Source organism: Lutjanus erythropterus, chromosome 21 (genome assembly GCF_056507025.1).
Source record: "Lutjanus erythropterus isolate fLutEry1 chromosome 21, fLutEry1.hap2, whole genome shotgun sequence".
NCBI lineage: Eukaryota > Metazoa > Chordata > Actinopteri > Lutjaniformes > Lutjanidae > Lutjanus > Lutjanus erythropterus.
Window position 1 is genome coordinate 19,187,550 of NC_139337.1, and position 19,181 is coordinate 19,206,730.

General features: G+C 42.0%; 1 protein-coding gene across 2 annotated transcripts in view; it reads left to right on the plus strand.

Annotated features, from left to right (window-relative positions):
• The first annotated feature begins 2,323 nt into the window (after nucleotides 1-2,323).
• Nucleotides 2,324-19,181, plus strand: part of boc (BOC cell adhesion associated, oncogene regulated) — a 32,254-nt gene continuing 15,396 nt past the window's right edge. The window contains exons 1-2 of one of the 2 annotated variants that reach the window (XM_084746958.1): nucleotides 2,324-2,534; nucleotides 18,919-19,047. In XM_084746958.1, the coding sequence (XP_084603084.1) occupies nucleotides 18,936-19,047 (112 nt within the window). In that variant the 5' untranslated portion in view covers nucleotides 2,324-2,534; nucleotides 18,919-18,935. Of the gene's footprint in view, nucleotides 2,535-9,525; nucleotides 9,551-18,918; nucleotides 19,048-19,181 lie in introns of those variants that run through there. The other variant, XM_084746957.1, reaches the window with a different exon arrangement.

Consider the following 19,181-nt stretch of genomic DNA (forward strand, 5'->3'; position numbering starts at 1 on the left):
TCCCGGGCTAATTCATCCAGCCCTGCATGGAGAGATGGAGAGGGGGGGAGGGGCACCATGGAGGGGTTTTTTGGGGTTGGGAGTCCCCCATTTTTTCTCCCCCCTCTCTCTTTTCTACTCGTCAGTGCAGTGCAGGGTGGCGCTAGTGTGAGGGAGTCACATACAAACAGAGCCCCGCTCGGTAGCAACAACACCAAAACATTGGCAGAGGCTGCAAAGTGCTGGCAAACTGCAGCACAACACTGGAAAACACCCACAATTAATGACTCCTCGAAAAACATCTTGAAGCTGGAATAACCTGCAAAGTCTGGGATGTGGATATATTAAAGGGATAGTTTGGATTATTTGAAGTGGGGTTGTATGATGTACTTCTCAATAGTATTAATTTCAGAGAGGAGCACCATCAGGATAGCTGAGCAGTGTGCTGCTGTGGACAGGGTCAGCAGCTCAATATCAGTCTAAGCTATAATATTTAACATTTTCACAAATGTCTCAGAATGCTAAACATGTTATATTCTGTTGATTTGTGTGCTTATATCATCACAAATGTTTCAAACAATGTTTAAACAGAGAAATCTGTAAGTGTGTTTTTGGGAAAACAGGGGGTATGTTGGATACGGCAGAGAGTCAGGAAGGTCGGTGCACATGACTAAACGTAACGTGAATAAAGCTTCAACACGATTTCTGCCCGAGTCATGTCAGATAGATTCTCATCCACAATGGTGGTTGTTTAAAAGTGAAAATAACAGCTCCCATGATCCCATACTGCATCACGATGTTATCAAACTACATCTTTTGTTACTGTTTTAATGACAGAAACCCCTAGCGGCAGAATTTACATATTGTGTGTTTCATCAGACACCCTTTTCAGATGGGATACTGGCATTTATATAAGCCAAATCTCACGCCCTGGCTCCACCAAACTCAATGGGAAAAATCAGTCATTTTACTTTGCAGAAAATGAGAGTCACTGGTCTACCCCTGCCTCGATCAGTGAGTTTGTTTGTGTTATTGCATGACTTTGATGAATAAATGAAATAACTTTTTAAAACACCAAAGTCACACAATAACCCAAACTAATAGATTGAGGCAGTGGTAGACCAGTAAATCCCATGTTCTGCGAGGTAAAATGACTGATTTTTCCCATTGAGTTTGGCTGAATAAGACTAATATTTGCCTTAAAAAATGACATTTTCCCATCTGAAAAAGGTGACAGCAAGGTAAATTGGTGAAAATATCCTAAATATAGCAAACACATAAACTGATACTGATTTTTTTAGGTGGCTAAAATACATTTTGATGCTGACTCTGTCCACAGCAGTACATTGCTTAGCTTCTTACATCCAGCTGCTTTTCCAAACTAGGACTGTCAACCACCAGTTATTATAGGTAAGATAATGATTATTGATATGTACCTCATACAACCCCATTTCAAATAATCCTATATATTCCTTTAATATTAAATGGGTGTTTAGTTAAATGAAAAAGCAGAAAAAAGTCCAAAAAATGTTCCAACTGAGTGTCTGTCCACACACGAACACACTTTCACCTGAACAAGAGCAACAGGTGTCATAAAATGCCACAGCTTGTGGGTGAATGGAGCCCCGCTGTGATGCAATAACCCCTCAGGTACATCATGGTGGGAGTTCCTGCATTCACAGGGGCGAGACGCCACCAACAGAGCCCACCACTATCAGAGCCTGTGATCTGGGAATAGTCAGTTATTAATGAACTGGACAGGACCGGCTCCCCTCGTTTCAAAGTGTGCTGATTGAAGTGGAGAAGAGAATTCCAGAGGGAGCACAGGGGGGGTTCGAGCTGTGATCACTGTGGTATGAGAGTGTGTGTGTGTGTGTGAGTGTGTGTGTGCTGCACAGTCCTGACTGGGCCCGTCCAGTTCACAACAGCACAACACAGCACCAGCACTGCACAGCTGCACTGGAGGGCCTGCAGGCCTCAATGGACGGGGGTCAATACAAACTCTGTGGGGACCAACGCATACCAAATCAGGGGGAACAGAGCAGAAGGAGGGGGAGGGGGCGCACTTTTCTCCTCCAGGACACCGTAGTTCTTCAGAAAATAACTTTTTGGAAGTTCATCCTCTCACATACACAACTTCGTGCTTTAGAAATAGTATTTCGGGGTCTAGTTTTACGCACAACCCTCTGAAAGTCCTCATGTGCTGTGAGTAGGAACATGTAGTGTGGAGAAACGGCGGTGCAGTGCCCAGCTCTGGGATTTTGGGAGCCAGTCCCTATTGTTCAGATCCCTCCTCCTGCTTGGGAAGTGGGAGGACCCGAAAAGGCGTCGCAAAAGGGAGAATTGTTTGAGAGCTCAGTCATCCAAAAACGGCCTTTCAATGTGAGAACTTGGGGAGCCGAAGAAAATGTCGGTGGCATCGCAGTAAATTACTAAAGCGAGCGAGGCTTTAGAGGGAAAAGTGAAGTAAAAACTGTTGTTTTTGGGACTAAAACTCACCACAGAAGAGAGGCAAAGAGAAGATCGAGGTGTGAGCACCAAATACAGCAGTTTGGGTAAGTTTTGAGCCTTCATGCGGTCCATGTTGTTGCGGTGTTACGCTTCGTATCAACATTTTACAAAGTTTTACAAAGTTACTCATAAATGTAACACTTTTGGAGCGTGTTTTCAGCCAGTCCGTAGTCTTTACCAACTTTTACGTCACTTAATTTGTAGAGAAAGTTGTGATTTTGGTGTCAGATGACGAGTTCACGCTGGTAACTACTTTGATAGCCACATTTGTTTTGTTTTTTCCGCTTATTGAAGCATATAAACTTTGCTACAAACTTTCTGGACCACAGATCTCCTGTATTTGGATGGACATGCGTGTTTTGGCGCATGGTTTTTGCGTTACTTTTGATAAAAAACGTAAACGTTTCCTCCGGACTTAGCCTGTTGTTGATTGGATGAGCTCTGCGTCCGTATTTTCCAACGTTTTCCTTCATTTTTGTGCCTGTTAATGCCGACTTTTACAACACTATACATGCGTATGGATAGGAATCAGCCTTGTGTGACACGTTGCCGTAGTTCTCATCTGTGTTTTTGGACGCAAGTGTGTTTTTTAGGGGAAAATGCGTGTGCGTTTTGAAGGCCGCAGCCTATAGTCGTTCCCATAGGGTAACAGAAAACAGACATGGAGAGCTGTGCCAGATTTACCCCCATATTATCATCGGGGACTGCAGCGGTGTAGTGGTAGAGCTGGGGAACAGCGAACATCGTAGGAAAACCAGCTGAAAAGCATCATGCATGTTTCTTTACATGTGTTTCTAATGAATTAAATATATATTCTACACAAAATCTCATATTTAATGCGCAAAATGACCCGTGCGGGTTTAATTTTTGGCACAGAGAAACAATAACAAGCCTACCTGAGTGCATTTCTTTAGTCCCACTCTCCATTCACCCCCCACACCAAAGTCTGGTGTCAGAATAACCTAATTAAAGCCTCCAATAAAGTGACAGCTGCTCGGTGCAGCCAGGAATGCAGCATCCTGCCTCTCTCTCTCTGTCCGGACAGGAGAGTCTCTCCTGATATCATCCTCCTCATTCAACCTCTGATTTTAATGAGAAAATGTTTGTCTTAATCCCCGGGGCTGCTAATGAGTGTTGGCCGGGGGTGTCACTCACCGGTGGGGGCCGGTTACAGAGCCAGAGGAGGGTGGAGGGTGGTGGGGGTACACTGCGGGAACAGCCGCAGGGGCTCAAGTTTCCAACCCCAGGTGTCGTTTTGTTGTTTGGATTACATTTAGGAAGCTCTGCTGATTCTGTGACAGACATGGCATCAGACAAGGGGGCCCGATTGTTCCCCCCTGAATCAATGTCACTTGGATTAAAAGTCGAAACGAATGGCCTGGCCTCCTCCAATTAGGCGCACAGCTTATGAGGGAATTAATTGGTCTCAGCAGAAAGGAGGCTCTTGTTGTTTGGTGGCATGGTTTGTTGTTGTTGTTGATCATCTCTGGCAAGTCGGGTGGATCAAAGTTGAGACTAATTGATTCCAGTCTGATTATCTGCCTGTTTCTCACACTGCTCGGCTCTTTTGATTATTTATGTGCAGCCTGGAACAACACAATTATAGGCCTTCATGATCAATCTCACAAAATCACTGAATATTTCCAGCTGAAAGTTATAACGATAAAAATATATTTTAGATGATAGGTCATTTTATAGGGTAGAGCACTGTAAAGGCTCTAGTAAAGTATGCAGTTGATTGCTGGACACTAGGAGTGAGTTTGGTAGGACTATAGTAGTATCTTATTTACTCATGAATATTTATAAAGAACTGATTCTAAACTGGTAATCTGCTGGACAAACAGTAATGCTAGGGTTGCAACTAACAATTGTCATTATCGAAGATTCTGTCGACCGCTTGATTAGTTGTTTGGTCCATAAAATGGTGAAAAATGTAGATTACAGTCTCCCAAAGCCCAAGGTGACGTCCTCAAATGTCTTGCTTTGTCCACAACCCAAAGATGTCCAGTTTACAGTCACAGAGGACCAAAGAAACCAGAAAATATTCACCTTTGAGAAGATAAATCCAGAGAATTTGGATGTCTTTACTTAAAAAGAATGACTCAAAATGATTAATTGATTGTCAGAATAGTTTGTGATTCATTTGATAGTTGACAACTAATTGATTAATCAATTAATCGTTGCAGCTCTAGATACTGCTATTTATATTTATGTAGCCTAGATAACGAGGCAAAATGCAATGTGTTGGTTGGTTGAAGATGTCACATTGGACTCTGAGAAACAGAGCTATCATCAGACTAATTTATAATGAAAGTAAGTCGCAGCAGTAGACTACAGTAAAGTGGAGTTAAGTAGATCTGCAACTTAACTATTATTATACCATTACCAACTGTTTTCATTATTATTTAGTTTGCCAATCATTTTCTCCATTAATTGATTATTGTTTGGTCCATAAAATGTTGAAAAATGTTGATTGATAATGTTGAAATGTTTCCAAAAGCTCAAGATGACGTCCTCAAATGTCTTGTTTTGCCCACAACCCAAAGATATTCAGTTTACTGTCATAGAGGACCAAAGAAACCAGAAAATATTCATACTTGAGAAGCTGAAATCAGAGAATTTTTACATTTTTTGTCTTAAAAAATGAAACAAGACAATTAATAAATTATAAAAATTGTCGATAACTTATCAGTGGCTTGAACTAATCCATCTATTATTTAATACCACAGGTGCAGTTCAGGTCCCTCTAGGAGTATTATAATACCAAGTTTTTTTTCTGTACAGGACATTGTGATGAATGAACCTCTTTCAGGCTGCAGTCTCAGGCCAAAACAACAGCTATTGGAAGTAGAGACCTAACCGCTGTCTGATAAAACTGTTGACTTCTGGGACTGAAAATGTGCATAAAGAGCAAAGCACAAAGGCAAAAGAGACTTCTAGGAAACTGACTTTATAGTCTTTTGGTTACAGAGCCTGATATGTGTCAGACTTCAGGAGCGATTTTTTTGCAGCTGGATCTTTTATACGGTGAAGCTGGAACTTGAAATTATACATGATTGATCTTGGTTACCTGCCAAGCAGACATGTAGCCGAGACAAAGGCTGCCAGTTTTCCATAGTTTGTCCAAAAAGCCGGTGGATAGTTTTTCATTCAGTCTATAGGAGCTGAGATTTCATATGTGTTTAAATCCTTGAAGGAAAAGTAACAGTGTGGATTTAGGTATGTGGCCAATAGCTTCTCGCTCGTATCTTATATTGAACTATGATGTAAGATACGAGTGGATGGATAGGATTGAACTTGTTTGACTCTCCTTGTGCAGTCTGGTGTGTTTTTACATCTTAAATCAAAAAGTCTTTAGATGGAGATGGATCTCGAGATGCATTTTCAGATTAAAAACAGCCAGAGGTTCCATCAGGACTGCTGCTGTTGCTGCTCGGAGTTTTGACTGCGGTGCTGGAAAGCAGCATTGTTATTGTAGAGGGTGTAACATTGGCGTTAATTGACAAAGGAGGAAAAAAATCCTTCCTGAGGGCATGCTTTCATCTCTATGACAGCGGGTACACTCATGCAGTCATAACAGCCAGCAGGCAGAATCTGTGGGCCTTTGCAGCACATGTATGTGTGTCCTGCCTCACTTCCCAGAGCTGGACATTATCGGCCTGTTGACATACGGTGCATTAGTCGTCCAGCGCTGACAGATTGGAGGCTCGGGCTTCGGGCCTCGTGCCCCCGGGAGGGTTTTCTGTGTCCAGTCAGACATCGGATAACCAGAGAGGGACACCTGGACCGGCAGGTGGTCGGGGTCCAGGCCCCTCCCCTGGGGTTGCATACCTCTCTCCTCCTGATCCTCCCTGTCAGCCAGGACCACAGAGCGCGAGAGGAGGAGGAGGAATGTGAGCTTACAAAAAAGAAAGAGGAATGGTGAAGGAGAAAGTTCTGACAGTGAGTTGGAGAGGCTAATTAAACAGGCCACGATCAAACAGAGTGAGATTATTGAGGCATGGATGAGGATAAAGAGAGTCTGTTGCAAAAGAAAAGAGAATGGTGTGCAACCTTTCCAATGCAAAACACCTTTTTAAAGGTGGGATATGCAGGATTTGTCAGTTGCTGTTTGTAAATGCACCATGAATGAAACATAGTTCATTGTTAAGTGTCATTACCAGGACGAGAAATGCAGGCGCTTTGGGTAACTAAAACAATCCAAAACACAGCACAGTTTTTAGAAAATGGAAAAATGCAGGCCGAGGGCAGGATCTCTGCAGATACAAACACCACCACACACTTCTAGTGGGTCATAAGTGTTGACTGAGAGAAATTTTATTACTTTGATTTTTAAGAAAATCCAGCATAGTATACTTCTAAATTTCAAATAATATTCAGAAACTAAATGTGGGACCTTATTCAGTTTTATATCTGTATCATAAACATCATGATGCCTTCATTTGTTGTCTTAACAGCCTAATGGGGATTATCCAAAGCCTTTAAACCAGCTGAGTTGATTTGTTCCACTACTTAAAGTAAAAGTCAAGAAGCCCTTGATTGGATAATGAAGTTACCCGGGCCATACTCTCACTCACTCTCTCTTAACACACACACGCAAACACAAACACACACGCACATTGTGAGGCTGGTGTGAGTGCTGTTAGATCATTGATCAACTCCAGACACTGGTAGGAAAGCAGTGTGTGTGTGTAGACAAATAGCCCTGTGTGTGCAAAGCAGATATTTGGACAAAGATTAGGGGGTGTTATTACGAGCCAAAAGCAACCCAGACGCTCTAATAGATCATTCACACACAGGCACAAGATTACACTCTCACTGGGATTGAGTGTAAGACTTGGAGACACTCTTTTTCTCTTTCTGTCTCAAATTAAAATAGTTAAAGGCATCAGTACTTTTTCAATGCAACATGCTTAGAACGATACAATACCAACCTTTCATAGTATTGGGTGCTCGTTCAAGATCTCAGTTCAGTTCAGCCTTGACTGTCCTACCTGGAATTTGGCTTGCAGCACAGCCAGACAGTGTCCGGTGACTTTTCTGCATCAGCACTGTGTGCAGATTGTCAGGTATCAATGATTGTCTTTATATGCATTGAAGTTGAAATTTCTAATGTTGTGACTAGGGTTGTAAGAAAATAATGATATGCTTGAGTATCGCGATATTTTTCATGAGATACGTGCAAAGATTTGTGTCAGTGGCTCATTTTGTGTTTTGTCAAAACCCTGACCGCTAGATAGCAGTGTTGTTATGCATATTTACTGCTCTGATTTTATGAAAAAAGTTAACTTTTTAATACTAATCTTATGCATATGGCAGTGTGTTCTTTATAATATATCAGTTTGACTAAAATTAGATTTAAAAATAGTGATTCATCACCTTGCTTGCAGTATTGAAGTATATTGCAAAATATTGAATCGTAACCCCTGTATTGTGATATGTATCATATTGACTCTTGGTAATACACTGACCACTTACACACATTTTTAAAAATTGTCTCATTTGGTAACTAGGGATGTAACAATGCCAAAAACTGAAGGTAATGATGATACCATGATTAAAAAGTCTGCAATACAATATTATTGCGATATTAAAAAAAACAAAGAAAAGTGATGACTTAAAAAATTCATTAAATGATAAATATGATTTGTGCAGCTTTTTTTAAATATATATATATAAAACAGTTTTTTTTTCTTTTAAGTCTGCTTTCCTTTCTTTATCATCATCAGTATCAGTTCCTTTATAGAATAAAGTCAAAATAATAAAATTACTAACTCCCACTTGATCACCTACCACTGCAGATATCATCACAGTCTGGTATGATATTTAGAAATTTTTATCCCGATATTCGATATATTGTTGCATCCCTCTTGGTGACTTTTACTTGAGTTCTTGTGCTCAGCAACTCATTTTCCTTGCAGTAATATTAACTGTATTCCTGTCTCCAGCATGTGTGAACGAAACAATAAAAGCATCAGTAAGACAAAAACGTCAAGGAATCTGGGTCGTGTTCCAGGGCTTTAACCAATAATCAGATTTAAAGTGTTGCCCCAGAGAGAAAAAACTCATCATTGAAGAATGTCAAACTGGCAGGAGAAGACATGATTCAACAGAATAAATCACTGGGCACCAGATTAGTTGGTTATTGGGCCCCTGAGGTTATCACAACTGGAATTTTCCATCGGCAGACAGTGATCCTCTGTCTTCTGCCTGAATCGTGTGTGTGAGTGTGTGTGAGGTTTTATTTTATATTTCTGAGCTTTTAGGATCATGCACATCCGCGAGCAGTGAGTGACAGGACAAATGGTAGCTCTGCTTTACCACGACTCTCTCCTCTGACACTGAGAGCTCTTTGAAACAAACCTCCTCCAGCTGTTTCTTCTCTTAAGAAACTCTTTCAGACCCAGCGAAAGTCGGTTGCACCATCTCCGACGCGGTTGACGCCCCACACCCTCGATTTTTCTGTTTAATTTCCTGCCTCTTCTCTGTTTTCTGATATCTGTTTTTCCTATAACTTTCTCCTCCAGCAGCCATTTTCATCTGACTTTACGGCGTTTCTCCATTCCCTCATCTCCCTTTCCTTTCGGCCTTATCTCAATTTCCTAATGCCTCGCTCATATCTGTTTTTCATATAATATTTCACTCTCTCTGCTTTTCTCTTCCTTCCTTTCGTCTCCCACTGAGAGTTGTAGGGCCAGTCTTTTTTCCCCCTCCTGGTTCCTGCTGAATAATGGGGAGAAATTGCTCTTGATTTATAATTGGTTCCATTCACTCTGATGCATGAGCTGCCAAAGGAGTTGGGGGGCCCCTTTCACCCCCTCCACGTCCCTCCTCCGTCCCTCCCTCCCTCCTTTTCCTCCCTACGATGCAGGAACACACAGGGAGGCAGGCGTATGCGTATATGTACAGCTATGAAAGTCTATATTAGCATGCATGAATGCCGTGGCAGCGTGTACGTAGTTTATCTCCCAGGCACAGGGATAAGTGGTAGCCTGTTTTTTTGCGTGTTGACGTTTGGTGTTGGAAAAACTTCCTGAGGTCTACATATTTATGTGCCTCTGTGAGTATACTTTTACCATGTAATAGGAGTTTGTGTGATTGCTTGCTTATGTGTCATCAGTTGTGTGTGTGAGTGTGTGTGTGCAGGGGAAAAGAATGGTTGTGGGTTAGCAAAATATGTAACTGCATGTGCGTGTGTTTGTGTCATGAGTACTGTGAAATCCTGCATATTAGTTAGTTTTCCCAGTACTGTATGGAAATGATTATGAGTGTGTGTGTGTGTGTGATCTGTTTGCAAAGACTGTTGGTTTTCAGTTTAAGCTGCACAGAATTTGAAGAGACACACATGTTGCGTATTTTTTTTTTTGCAGTGTTGCGTCTTTCAGTCTTACTTGTGAAGCTGTAAACAGAATTTCTGGTATTTCTCGTGGTTAAATAATTGATTCATCAACATGTTTAATGTGTGATAACAAATGTATACAGTGTGACTTTAATATATTCAGAGTTCTTTCTATCTGCTCATCTAAAAAGTTTTTATATATATTCATATGTATGTTTTTATACTGTAGTTACTCTGTTTTCATCATTCCTTCTATCTATCCATCCTCCCTTGTTTCCTTCTATCACCCTTCTATCATTTTTCTTTCTTTCTTACTGTCACCCATGTTTCCCTCTTTGCTGCTTTCCCATCATCCACCTCTCCCATTTTCTTCATGTATCTTTTTTCCGTCTGTCCCTCCATTCATCTGTCTTTCTTTTTTATCTACCAACCTCTTCCTCTTTTCTTCCATCCATTCATCCATCTCTGTCCTTCCTTTTCTCTCTCCAACCAGCTACCCCTCTAACCGTCTTTCCCCCTTTTTCTATCCTTCTATCATCCATCTATCACTGCTTTTCTACTCTCTCCCTTTATCATCCACCTTCTATCTTTCCTTCCATGTATGTACCTATCTTAACTTCTCTAGTGCCATCTCTCCATCCATCTTTTCTTCCCTCTAGCATTATCAGTATTTTTTCTCTTTCATTTTTCCTTCCTTCCATCACCCATATTTTTTCTTTTCATCCATCCTTCTCTCCCTGCAACAACAATCCCTCCAACTTTCTTTTTTCTGTCTGTATTACTTTCCTCCCATCTATACATCTTTCTTTTCTTCTTTCTATTCATCCAATGGTGGAAAGTAACTTTTACTCAAGTACATTTACTCAAGTACTGTCCTGAAATACATTACTATTTCCATGTTTTTCCACTTTCCACTTTGATTGCAATACAGAATACAAAAGTTCATCAGCAAATAAATTATCATGCAAGTTACATATTAAAATAAAATGTAATTGAAATTAGCTCCACCTTTACCAGCTGCATCAGTAAAGTGATGAACACATTAATGCATCAGTAATTATAGTCGAATAAGATACACTATTCTGAAATGGGACCTTCTGCATAATGAATACTTTTACTTTTGGTAATTTAATTATACTATGATGACAGTAGCCTACTTTTGTACTTTTGCTGAAGCAAAAATACATGACTTTTACTTGTAAAAGTTTTTCTGAATTGTCTTGTGCTACTTTTAAGACCAAGGTCTGGATTGTTCCTCTACCACTGCTGTCTTCTTTCCTTCTTCCCTGGCGTCCATCATTTGTGGATTCTATCCTTCCTTCTTTCTATCCATCCATCTGTTTTTCTTGTCCCTCACTTCCATCACTTCTTCCCTCTCTCCCTGCATTGTGATTGGCTGATACCTCCATCCCTCTCTGGTCCATCTCTGTGGCTCTGCTTCCCCAAGCAGCAGCAGCAGCATCAGCAGTGATGATCCCATCCTGTTCCCATGGCCCCGGTGGGCATGCTGGCATCCCACACCAGGCGGAGGAATGTGGGTGGGTGTGTTCACCATGCCACAGTAATTAGCTCTCCGTGGTTAATTCAGCTTCGTTATCTAAATTATGCAAATGCTTCGGTGCCTAATTGATTAGAACGACCCCCCTCGTCTACATGGCGGGCCTGTCCAGATCCCTCTCGTTAATCCTCGAGACGCTCTGTAGCTCGTTAGTGTCGGTTCGGGGGGTGAAGGAGGGGTTGGACGGGCATATAGCTCGTTAATACTTTGTGAAGCGTGTGCATATGTGTGTGTGTGTTTGTGTGTGTGTTATGAAGGAGAAGGGGTTGAATTCTCAGCCTCGTTAGGGATGCTGAGATGCTTTTGATGTGTAATTTTATGGCATGAGAACGAGTGATGTCTCGAGTGGAGGATTTGGACTGGCCCCCTCTCCACCTGTTGGGCCCAGTTTCCATGCCAAGACGAGACTCCAGAGGGTTCTCTTGTGTCCGAGAGAGCTGAGGGATAGATGGGAATAGATTTAATATCTGTTCTCTGCCAAGTTTGTGCTTATGTAAAGTACAACAGAGAAGAACGAAGATTCTCCACTTCAGTTTGGATTATCCATGGTACTTTGAAGAAGAGACAGATGCATCCATCAATGTGATCTCATTTTATTTGTACATGTTTTCTGTATTTTTGACACATGGCAGACACAGTATATGGCAGAATTATACTTGAACAGACAGTTTTACCAGTTTCTTCAAGTTTTTATCCTCCATTCATCTTCTAAAAGTCAATAACAAGCAATAACTTTGCAATTATCTACCAGTGGCATGTGTTTGAGTAACCGTCTATGAAGAATCAAAACTTCAATTCACAGAACCAAAACAGACATCCCCAAATTTCTTATTTTTGATCAACCAACAGTTCAAAACTCAAATTTATGATCATAAATGACAGTAAATGAAGAGGATAAAAGTGGAAAATCCTTGCATTTAAGAAGCTGGAACCTCCAAATGTTGGAGATTGTTGCTGGAAAAATGGCTGAAATTAATAATCAATCATCAAAATAATTTTCTAATGATCAGCTAATCAACTGATTGTTGCAACTTAATTACTTAACTTTATTTGTTATTGTAGATTGATTTATGAAACAACGGAAAGTTTCGATCATCAATAATTTGTACATGTAAAATTAGCTAAAATTCTCTGCTTCAGTTTCTCAGATGTTAAGTCTTCCTTGATATTTAAATAAATATCTTCTGGCTTCTGTCTGTTGGTTGGACAAAACAAGACAGTAAACATTAACTGTTGGTACATACTTTTCATTGTGCTTAGAATGTTTATTTATCAGTATTATTTATAGATTATATTCCACATGTCGCTCCTGTTTATCGTGATTTGTTTGTTTGTATGTTACTGTTTATTTTTGTGTATAACAAGCTGATCCAATCCAACTGCCCCTGTGGGATGAACAAAGATGTTTGCATTGAATTAGAATTGTAATAATTTTTTAAATTTGAATTTGAATTTTAGGGACCCTACAATTGGTTGGTCAGTCAAGAAAAAAACTGATAAATTAATTGATAATGAAAATAACCATCAGTTGCAGCCTTAGGACAGTTGATTGGACACCTTTGACTCTCAATAAAATAAATGATAATAATAGGCCAGAAATGTGGCTGGACCTAGCAACTAAGAGCAGGGCAGCACTTTAAAATACTAGTTAAATTGTGTAGTATTTAACTCAAACACAGACAGTGCCACCTGGGCATCAAACCCAGTACTTTGAAAGGCTCGTGGGTTCTTAAAATATTATGGGAACAGAATTAAAAACCGAATAGGAGGCTAAAATAAACTCAAGATGAAATTTATCACAACTAAAAGGTGAACAAGGATTGTACCACCTAAAAAGGCAAACTTAACTAATAAACCCTTAAAAAGAATAAAATGGCTGCTTAGCAAAGTTAAAACTCCATATTAATCCAATAATATTAAAAAATTATTAGTTGCAGTTCTATCTATGATCTTTCCTGAACGCCTCCCACCCTTGTTGCCGACTTGTTGCTCTCTCTCTCTGTGATGGTGTGATGGCACCCGGGTGTGTTGTTGGTTTGTTAAGCAGCCTCCGGACCCTCCTCGTCCTCCTCCACCACTCGGCACAGACTCGGGGCCAAACTGAGGGACCAGCAAACACATGGACAGAGTGAGGGGAAAATATGTTGGGACATTGAGCGACACTCTCACACACGCTCTCTCAAACACACCCTCTCATTGACGAGGCCCTGCTCTCTCCTCCTGCTCGGCCGCCAGTTGACATCCTCTCTATTAATTTGAGTCGCCGTTCTGCTTTCTCAGTCAACCTCTCCACCCCCCCCCACTGGCTCCATAAACCCCCTTCACCCATCTCACATCAATCCATAGAGGCACTGAACCCCCCCACCCCCCCTCCTCACACTGCTCTCAAACCTCTTGGTCATTGAGCCCCCCCCCCTCCTTCTCTTTGGTCATTGAGCAGGGCCCATCAGCTCTTCCCCGGGCCCTTCAGAGTAGCGTCTCCCCTTTCTCCAGGGGTCCACGGGGTCTTTGTCCGTGCACCGGCTCACTGCTTTACAATGACTCTCCACTCTATTAAGGTGCGTTCTGCCTGTTAGCGTCGCCAGGGGCAACCGGCCTCCCGCATGGCAGCTATGCAGCATGGCATTGTGGGCCGCAGGCCCGAGCGGGGCAGTTGAACCCCCGGCACTCCTCACACTTGACACCGCATGTGTTTATCTAAAGGGGGGGCTTTGTGGTGTTTGGAGAACCTCGAGGGAGGGGTGTAAAAAGACGTAAAACTGGGGGAGGAGGAGGGAGGGCAGTTTGGGGAGGTGATAAATATTCAGCAGCTCAGCTCCTCAGAAGGAGTTACTACCCTGCTCCCCCTCCATCACCTCCTCCTCCACCTCCTCCCCTCCTGTGTGTCCTCTTCATGCCAGAAAGCAGATGGAATGTGAGCGCTCAGGGAGGAGGCTCCAGTCTGGTTTTATCCAATTAGCAGGGTTGTCAAAATGAATTTATCCACGGAGGCAGCGGGACAATGGGACTGGCAGTGGCCCCGGAGAACAGGGGCCCCGGTGTCTTTACTTAGCACGCTCACAATGAACTTCTGTCAAGTGACTCTCTCTCACGACGACATATAAGGCACTCGCATACCTACACTCATGATGCATGCCTGCACATCACCACCGCCACGACCTCCGCAACCTGGTACCATCTGTGATACTCGCACCAATCACGGATACGCACACCTGTAGTCAGAGCAGTATTTTGATGTGGTTCCAAGTCACAGGTTATACAAGTCCAAATCGAGCCTTAAGTCCTCGTGGGCAGATCCAAGTCAAGTTGTTTTTAAGTCTTTGAATGTGCACCATTAAAATGACGCACACTGCTAACATCTTCTCATGTAAATTGGATGCACTAATCCAGCTTTTTTTAGCTCAACTCTGGATAGCTGCTGATACCAAGTACAAATCAATACCAGCGTTCTCTTTTTCCCAAATTAAAAAACTTGCACACCACACTGCCTGGAACTCATTTGAGCCACTTTTAAATCAAAAACAGATTTATTGCCCAGTTTACACACATGAGGAATTTGCTTCTGTGATTTTTGGTGCATAACAATAAACTTGGTAAGTAGAAAAATGTAAAGAAATAAATAAGTCCCTGAAGTTGAGAACACAAATAGTAAATTGAAAATAAGATATAGAAATATACAATCACGTACTATATACTATCACAGCTAATATCCAATCCACTTAACAAAGTTTGTATCTGCTCTAAGTAATAAGCTTTTTTTGTGTATTTTTTCCAATATATTTTTCTATAAAATCCTTTCTACAAAAGCCCAAACCAAATGTCAAAGCAGCTGTACAAGAACTTGACTTACAAATCACACAAAAATGTTATCTAAAAAAGAAAGAACAAGTAAACATGACTGAGTCGGACCAGACATTGGTCCCTAACTGTCTGCAGCAACACAGATTCAGTATCACGTCAAATGATATATGCCTTCGACTCTCATTGCAGTGAATCGGCAGTGGTCCAGTCCTACAGCAGCTAAAGCCCGTACAGTCTGTGGTGTGGTGAAGTTGAGTGTGATGTATTTGATGGAGTTGGCAGTTCAGCATGCCAGGAGGCCACCAAAATATTTCCAAGGGTGGTTACACTACACACCCCTGGCATCTGATAAAAATGAATGCATAAAATGCGGAAGGATTATTTCAGGAATCCTTTTACTCACACAATGAGTATCAAATGAAGTAGAAAAAAGGTATTGGAATTGGAATTTTTTTAAACATTGCCCAGCCCTAACGGTAACAGTTTTGAGGTTTGACACACAGCTCTAACTGTAATTGCATTTTTTTTTTAATTTACCAGCTCAAAACGTAAGACTTGCTCCTAAAAGTCAAGTGTCAAGTGTGTCAAGTCTCCCAGCAGTCAAGTGTTAGTTGCTCAACACGATCACAGAAATAGCTTTACTCTCCTGTAATCACACTTCTGCAGTGGATCTGGCAGATTTGAGCGGTTCACACAGTTCTCCTCCTCGCTGCACTGTCACTGAAGTATGTGGGAGCAGCTTTGTGGTATTAAAACAAAGTGTTTGCCACACAGCGATTGTTCCTCACTGGTAAAGCTGAAACAAAACAGTCCCAGGCACACATTAACACACACATTCTCTCGCTTCTTGATTTAGGGGAGCTGTCTCTGTGTGTGTGCTCTGGTTTTTATCAGCCTCACAGATGCGTAGGAGGCTCTTCTGCCTATCTCTGTCTCTCTGTGACTTCTCTGGGAAGGACGGATGGAAAAAGTTGGACATAGATGTCAGGACGACTTTTCATCTTGAGGCAGGGTATCCACTAAGCAAACACAGGACCCAGCTGACTAATGAATCAGACGGACAGACAGGCTCGGAGGAGTATGGCTGTTTTTAGGGAGTGATGATGAACAAGGGGCCTTCTCATACCACTTTACTAACAAAACTCTACCTCTGTTTCTGTCTGTCCTTCTGTCCCTGCTTTTATTTATGTGTGACGGGCAGATATTGGACAGGTAAGACGCTGTTATTGGCAAGGCAGTGTGTCCTGCTGGGTGTCCAGTTGGCAGATTGACTGGTGTGGTTTACGGTTAGTGACCCTCGCAGTTGGGACAGGTGCTCGATACAGATGTATGTGTCTTTTATGGGCAGCTGTCCCGGGTTGTGTCCATACAGCGACCGGCCACAGAAGCCACAGGCCTTCAGCTCTGCTCGCTCCTGCTTCCACAGTAGCTTGCTGTTTGTTTACTGAGTGAGCCCACTACTGAGTGGACGAGTGAGTAATTGAAACTGTACATGTGTAGAGGTGATGGTGACATGCAAACTGGGAGGACAGGTGTGTTAAGTTTGGTAGACATTACAAGAAATTTGGAACTTTGTTTAACTTTACAAGTTGAAAAAAAAGAAATTGTATATACATAATGGGTCAGCTCTTGAAAATACTGAAAATGTCCTTGGTGACATCCTCAAACTGCTTGTTCTGTCTGACTTATAGTCCAAACCCAAAGACATTCAGTTTGCAATTACATGATTTGGTGAAAAGCATCTTTTCTGGCATCTTTGCTTAAGAGTACTATGTATTGTATTGCCAACGTGATTGTCGCATAACTTGAAAAAAATGATAGTTCATAGTTTTGTCATGATACGAACATTTTGACTTTGATACCAAGTTGAGTATTATATTATATTGTATCATACCAAGACAATACTTGAAACTGCGAGGAGCTCTGGAGCAGAGAACCAGGCACGGAGCTGGAGCTTCTCAAGGAATAAAAACCACAAGGTTAAGCTCATAGTTTTGTTTCTTATGGCTTATAGCTTCACTGTTTTGATTAACTCTTACAGCTCTTATCAGCCTAATTTGGCCACAGCAAGCACCTTTTTTTCTGTTAAAAAAACTCTCAAAACCAACTGTTCAGCCCCAAGACTGCTTACAGAATATTTAGCCGCTAAAGAACCAGATATTTCCCTCAGGAGATGGTGGAGGCCAAAAACGGAGCAAAAAGGAAAGCAAATATTGGATTTGGATTCATCAGGTCAGAAACATGACCCTGAATGAATGATGGTGCTCCATGTATGCTGGATGTTTAAACAACTGTTAGCTAAGAAGGTTGCCTTATTAACTTAAAATGTGAAATATTATGTTTACAGCTTGTTTTTGCTGCCCCCAGTGGCCAAGAAAATCACTTATTGCAGCTTCAATAAGTGAATAAAGTGACTAAGCGATCAGTCAGCAAATCATTACAGTTCCACGTTGTTTTTGTGCAAGTTTGAGGAGAGAAGTCCTCCATAGCTGCTCATGTCGTGAGAATTAACCATCTAAAATTGTTTACACACATTCATAATAAGCAATTAAAATGTAGTGATGAGTAATGTGTGGCCTAGTGTGACAGTTGGCGCAGTTAACAGCTGTTTTTCCATCAGCCTGCTGCTTTGCTCATTTTCAATAAATGTGCCAGGCAGCTAAACATTTTCACTGCTGCCATTAGATGATGAAGGTGCACTGTAAGAGTTTCCATTCTCTTACTGTCCTGCTTTGGCCCCTTATAAGTGTGTGTGTAGTTCCTCGTTTCTGAGCTTCATTAATCTTCCCCTTGCCATAATAAGATCAGGACAAAAATGTATGAGAAAGTTGTGTGCTTCCATTTTTACATTCTTAGCGACGCGGGACAGTTTATGGCCTCGAGCATGTGCATGTTCAGCGACATGCATGTATATGAGAGAGAAAGAAGGAGTAGTGGAGATTCAGTTTTGCAGGACCACCCTCCTCATCCTGACGGGAAGTTGTTAGTTTAACCTGACAGGAAAGAATTCGGGAAACTTGGCAGCAGGCGACAAGGGAGAGAGAAAAGCTCCCCTCTCTGCATTAACTGTTAATAGACTGACCATTACCATCCTCTTCTCCATTTTCCTCCCAATACATACTGCACTCAAGTATAAAAGACCCCTCCTCTCCTCACACTCGCTGCTGTGATATATATTTCCCCCCCTGTCCCTCCTCCTCCCCGTCCTGCCTCTCATTAGTTGTTCTTTGTCCCGAATCCTGAATGCAGCCTGTGTTTTTCCCCTCCTCCCCTCCTCCTTCCTCCTGGACCCTCTACCTGTATCGGTTACACCTGAGCGGGAAGGTGGAGGGGTCGGGTTACGGCCCACAGAATGAGGGCGCCCCTTTGATGGGACGGGTGCGGGTGCAGGCGGAGGAGATGGGGTCAGCGGTGAGATGGGGGCTGACAGAAAAGAAAGGCTTTATTTGTGTCTGGAGTTTAGCTGCTGAGGGTACCGCAGAGTGCACCGCCTCGCCTGGGTTGTGTTTCGTTAATGGCCGCCTGTTTGTGTACGTGTGTGTATACAAGTTAGATGGAGCAGCGTATGTATGAATCAAGATTGACTGTTTAGATGGATGAATTTTGGTGGCTTTGTGTTCTGTGTGTGTGTTTGTTCCAGTCAGAATAAAGTGGCGTACGTTGTTTGTTTTGAGTGAATCAAGTCTGTAAATGACCCTCTGACCCTCCTCTGTCTGTGTGTGTGTTTCAGGGGGTAGTGTATGGAAGATGTCTGGAAAGCGAGACTGGACTCCGTGGATGAAAAAGAGAAGGGCTCCAGTGTTGTGCGCTCTGGGTGCAGTACTACTATGCTGCCTGCAGAGCGGCGCCTCCCTCCCCGGTGAGTAGACAAACTGATTTCTAAGCAATCTGCAGATATAAAATGAAAAAACTTTAATTTTTGTGATTTCTTTCACTGCTTCAAAATGCACACACTCCTGACTTGACGTACGCTCACTGTATGAACGCCTTTAC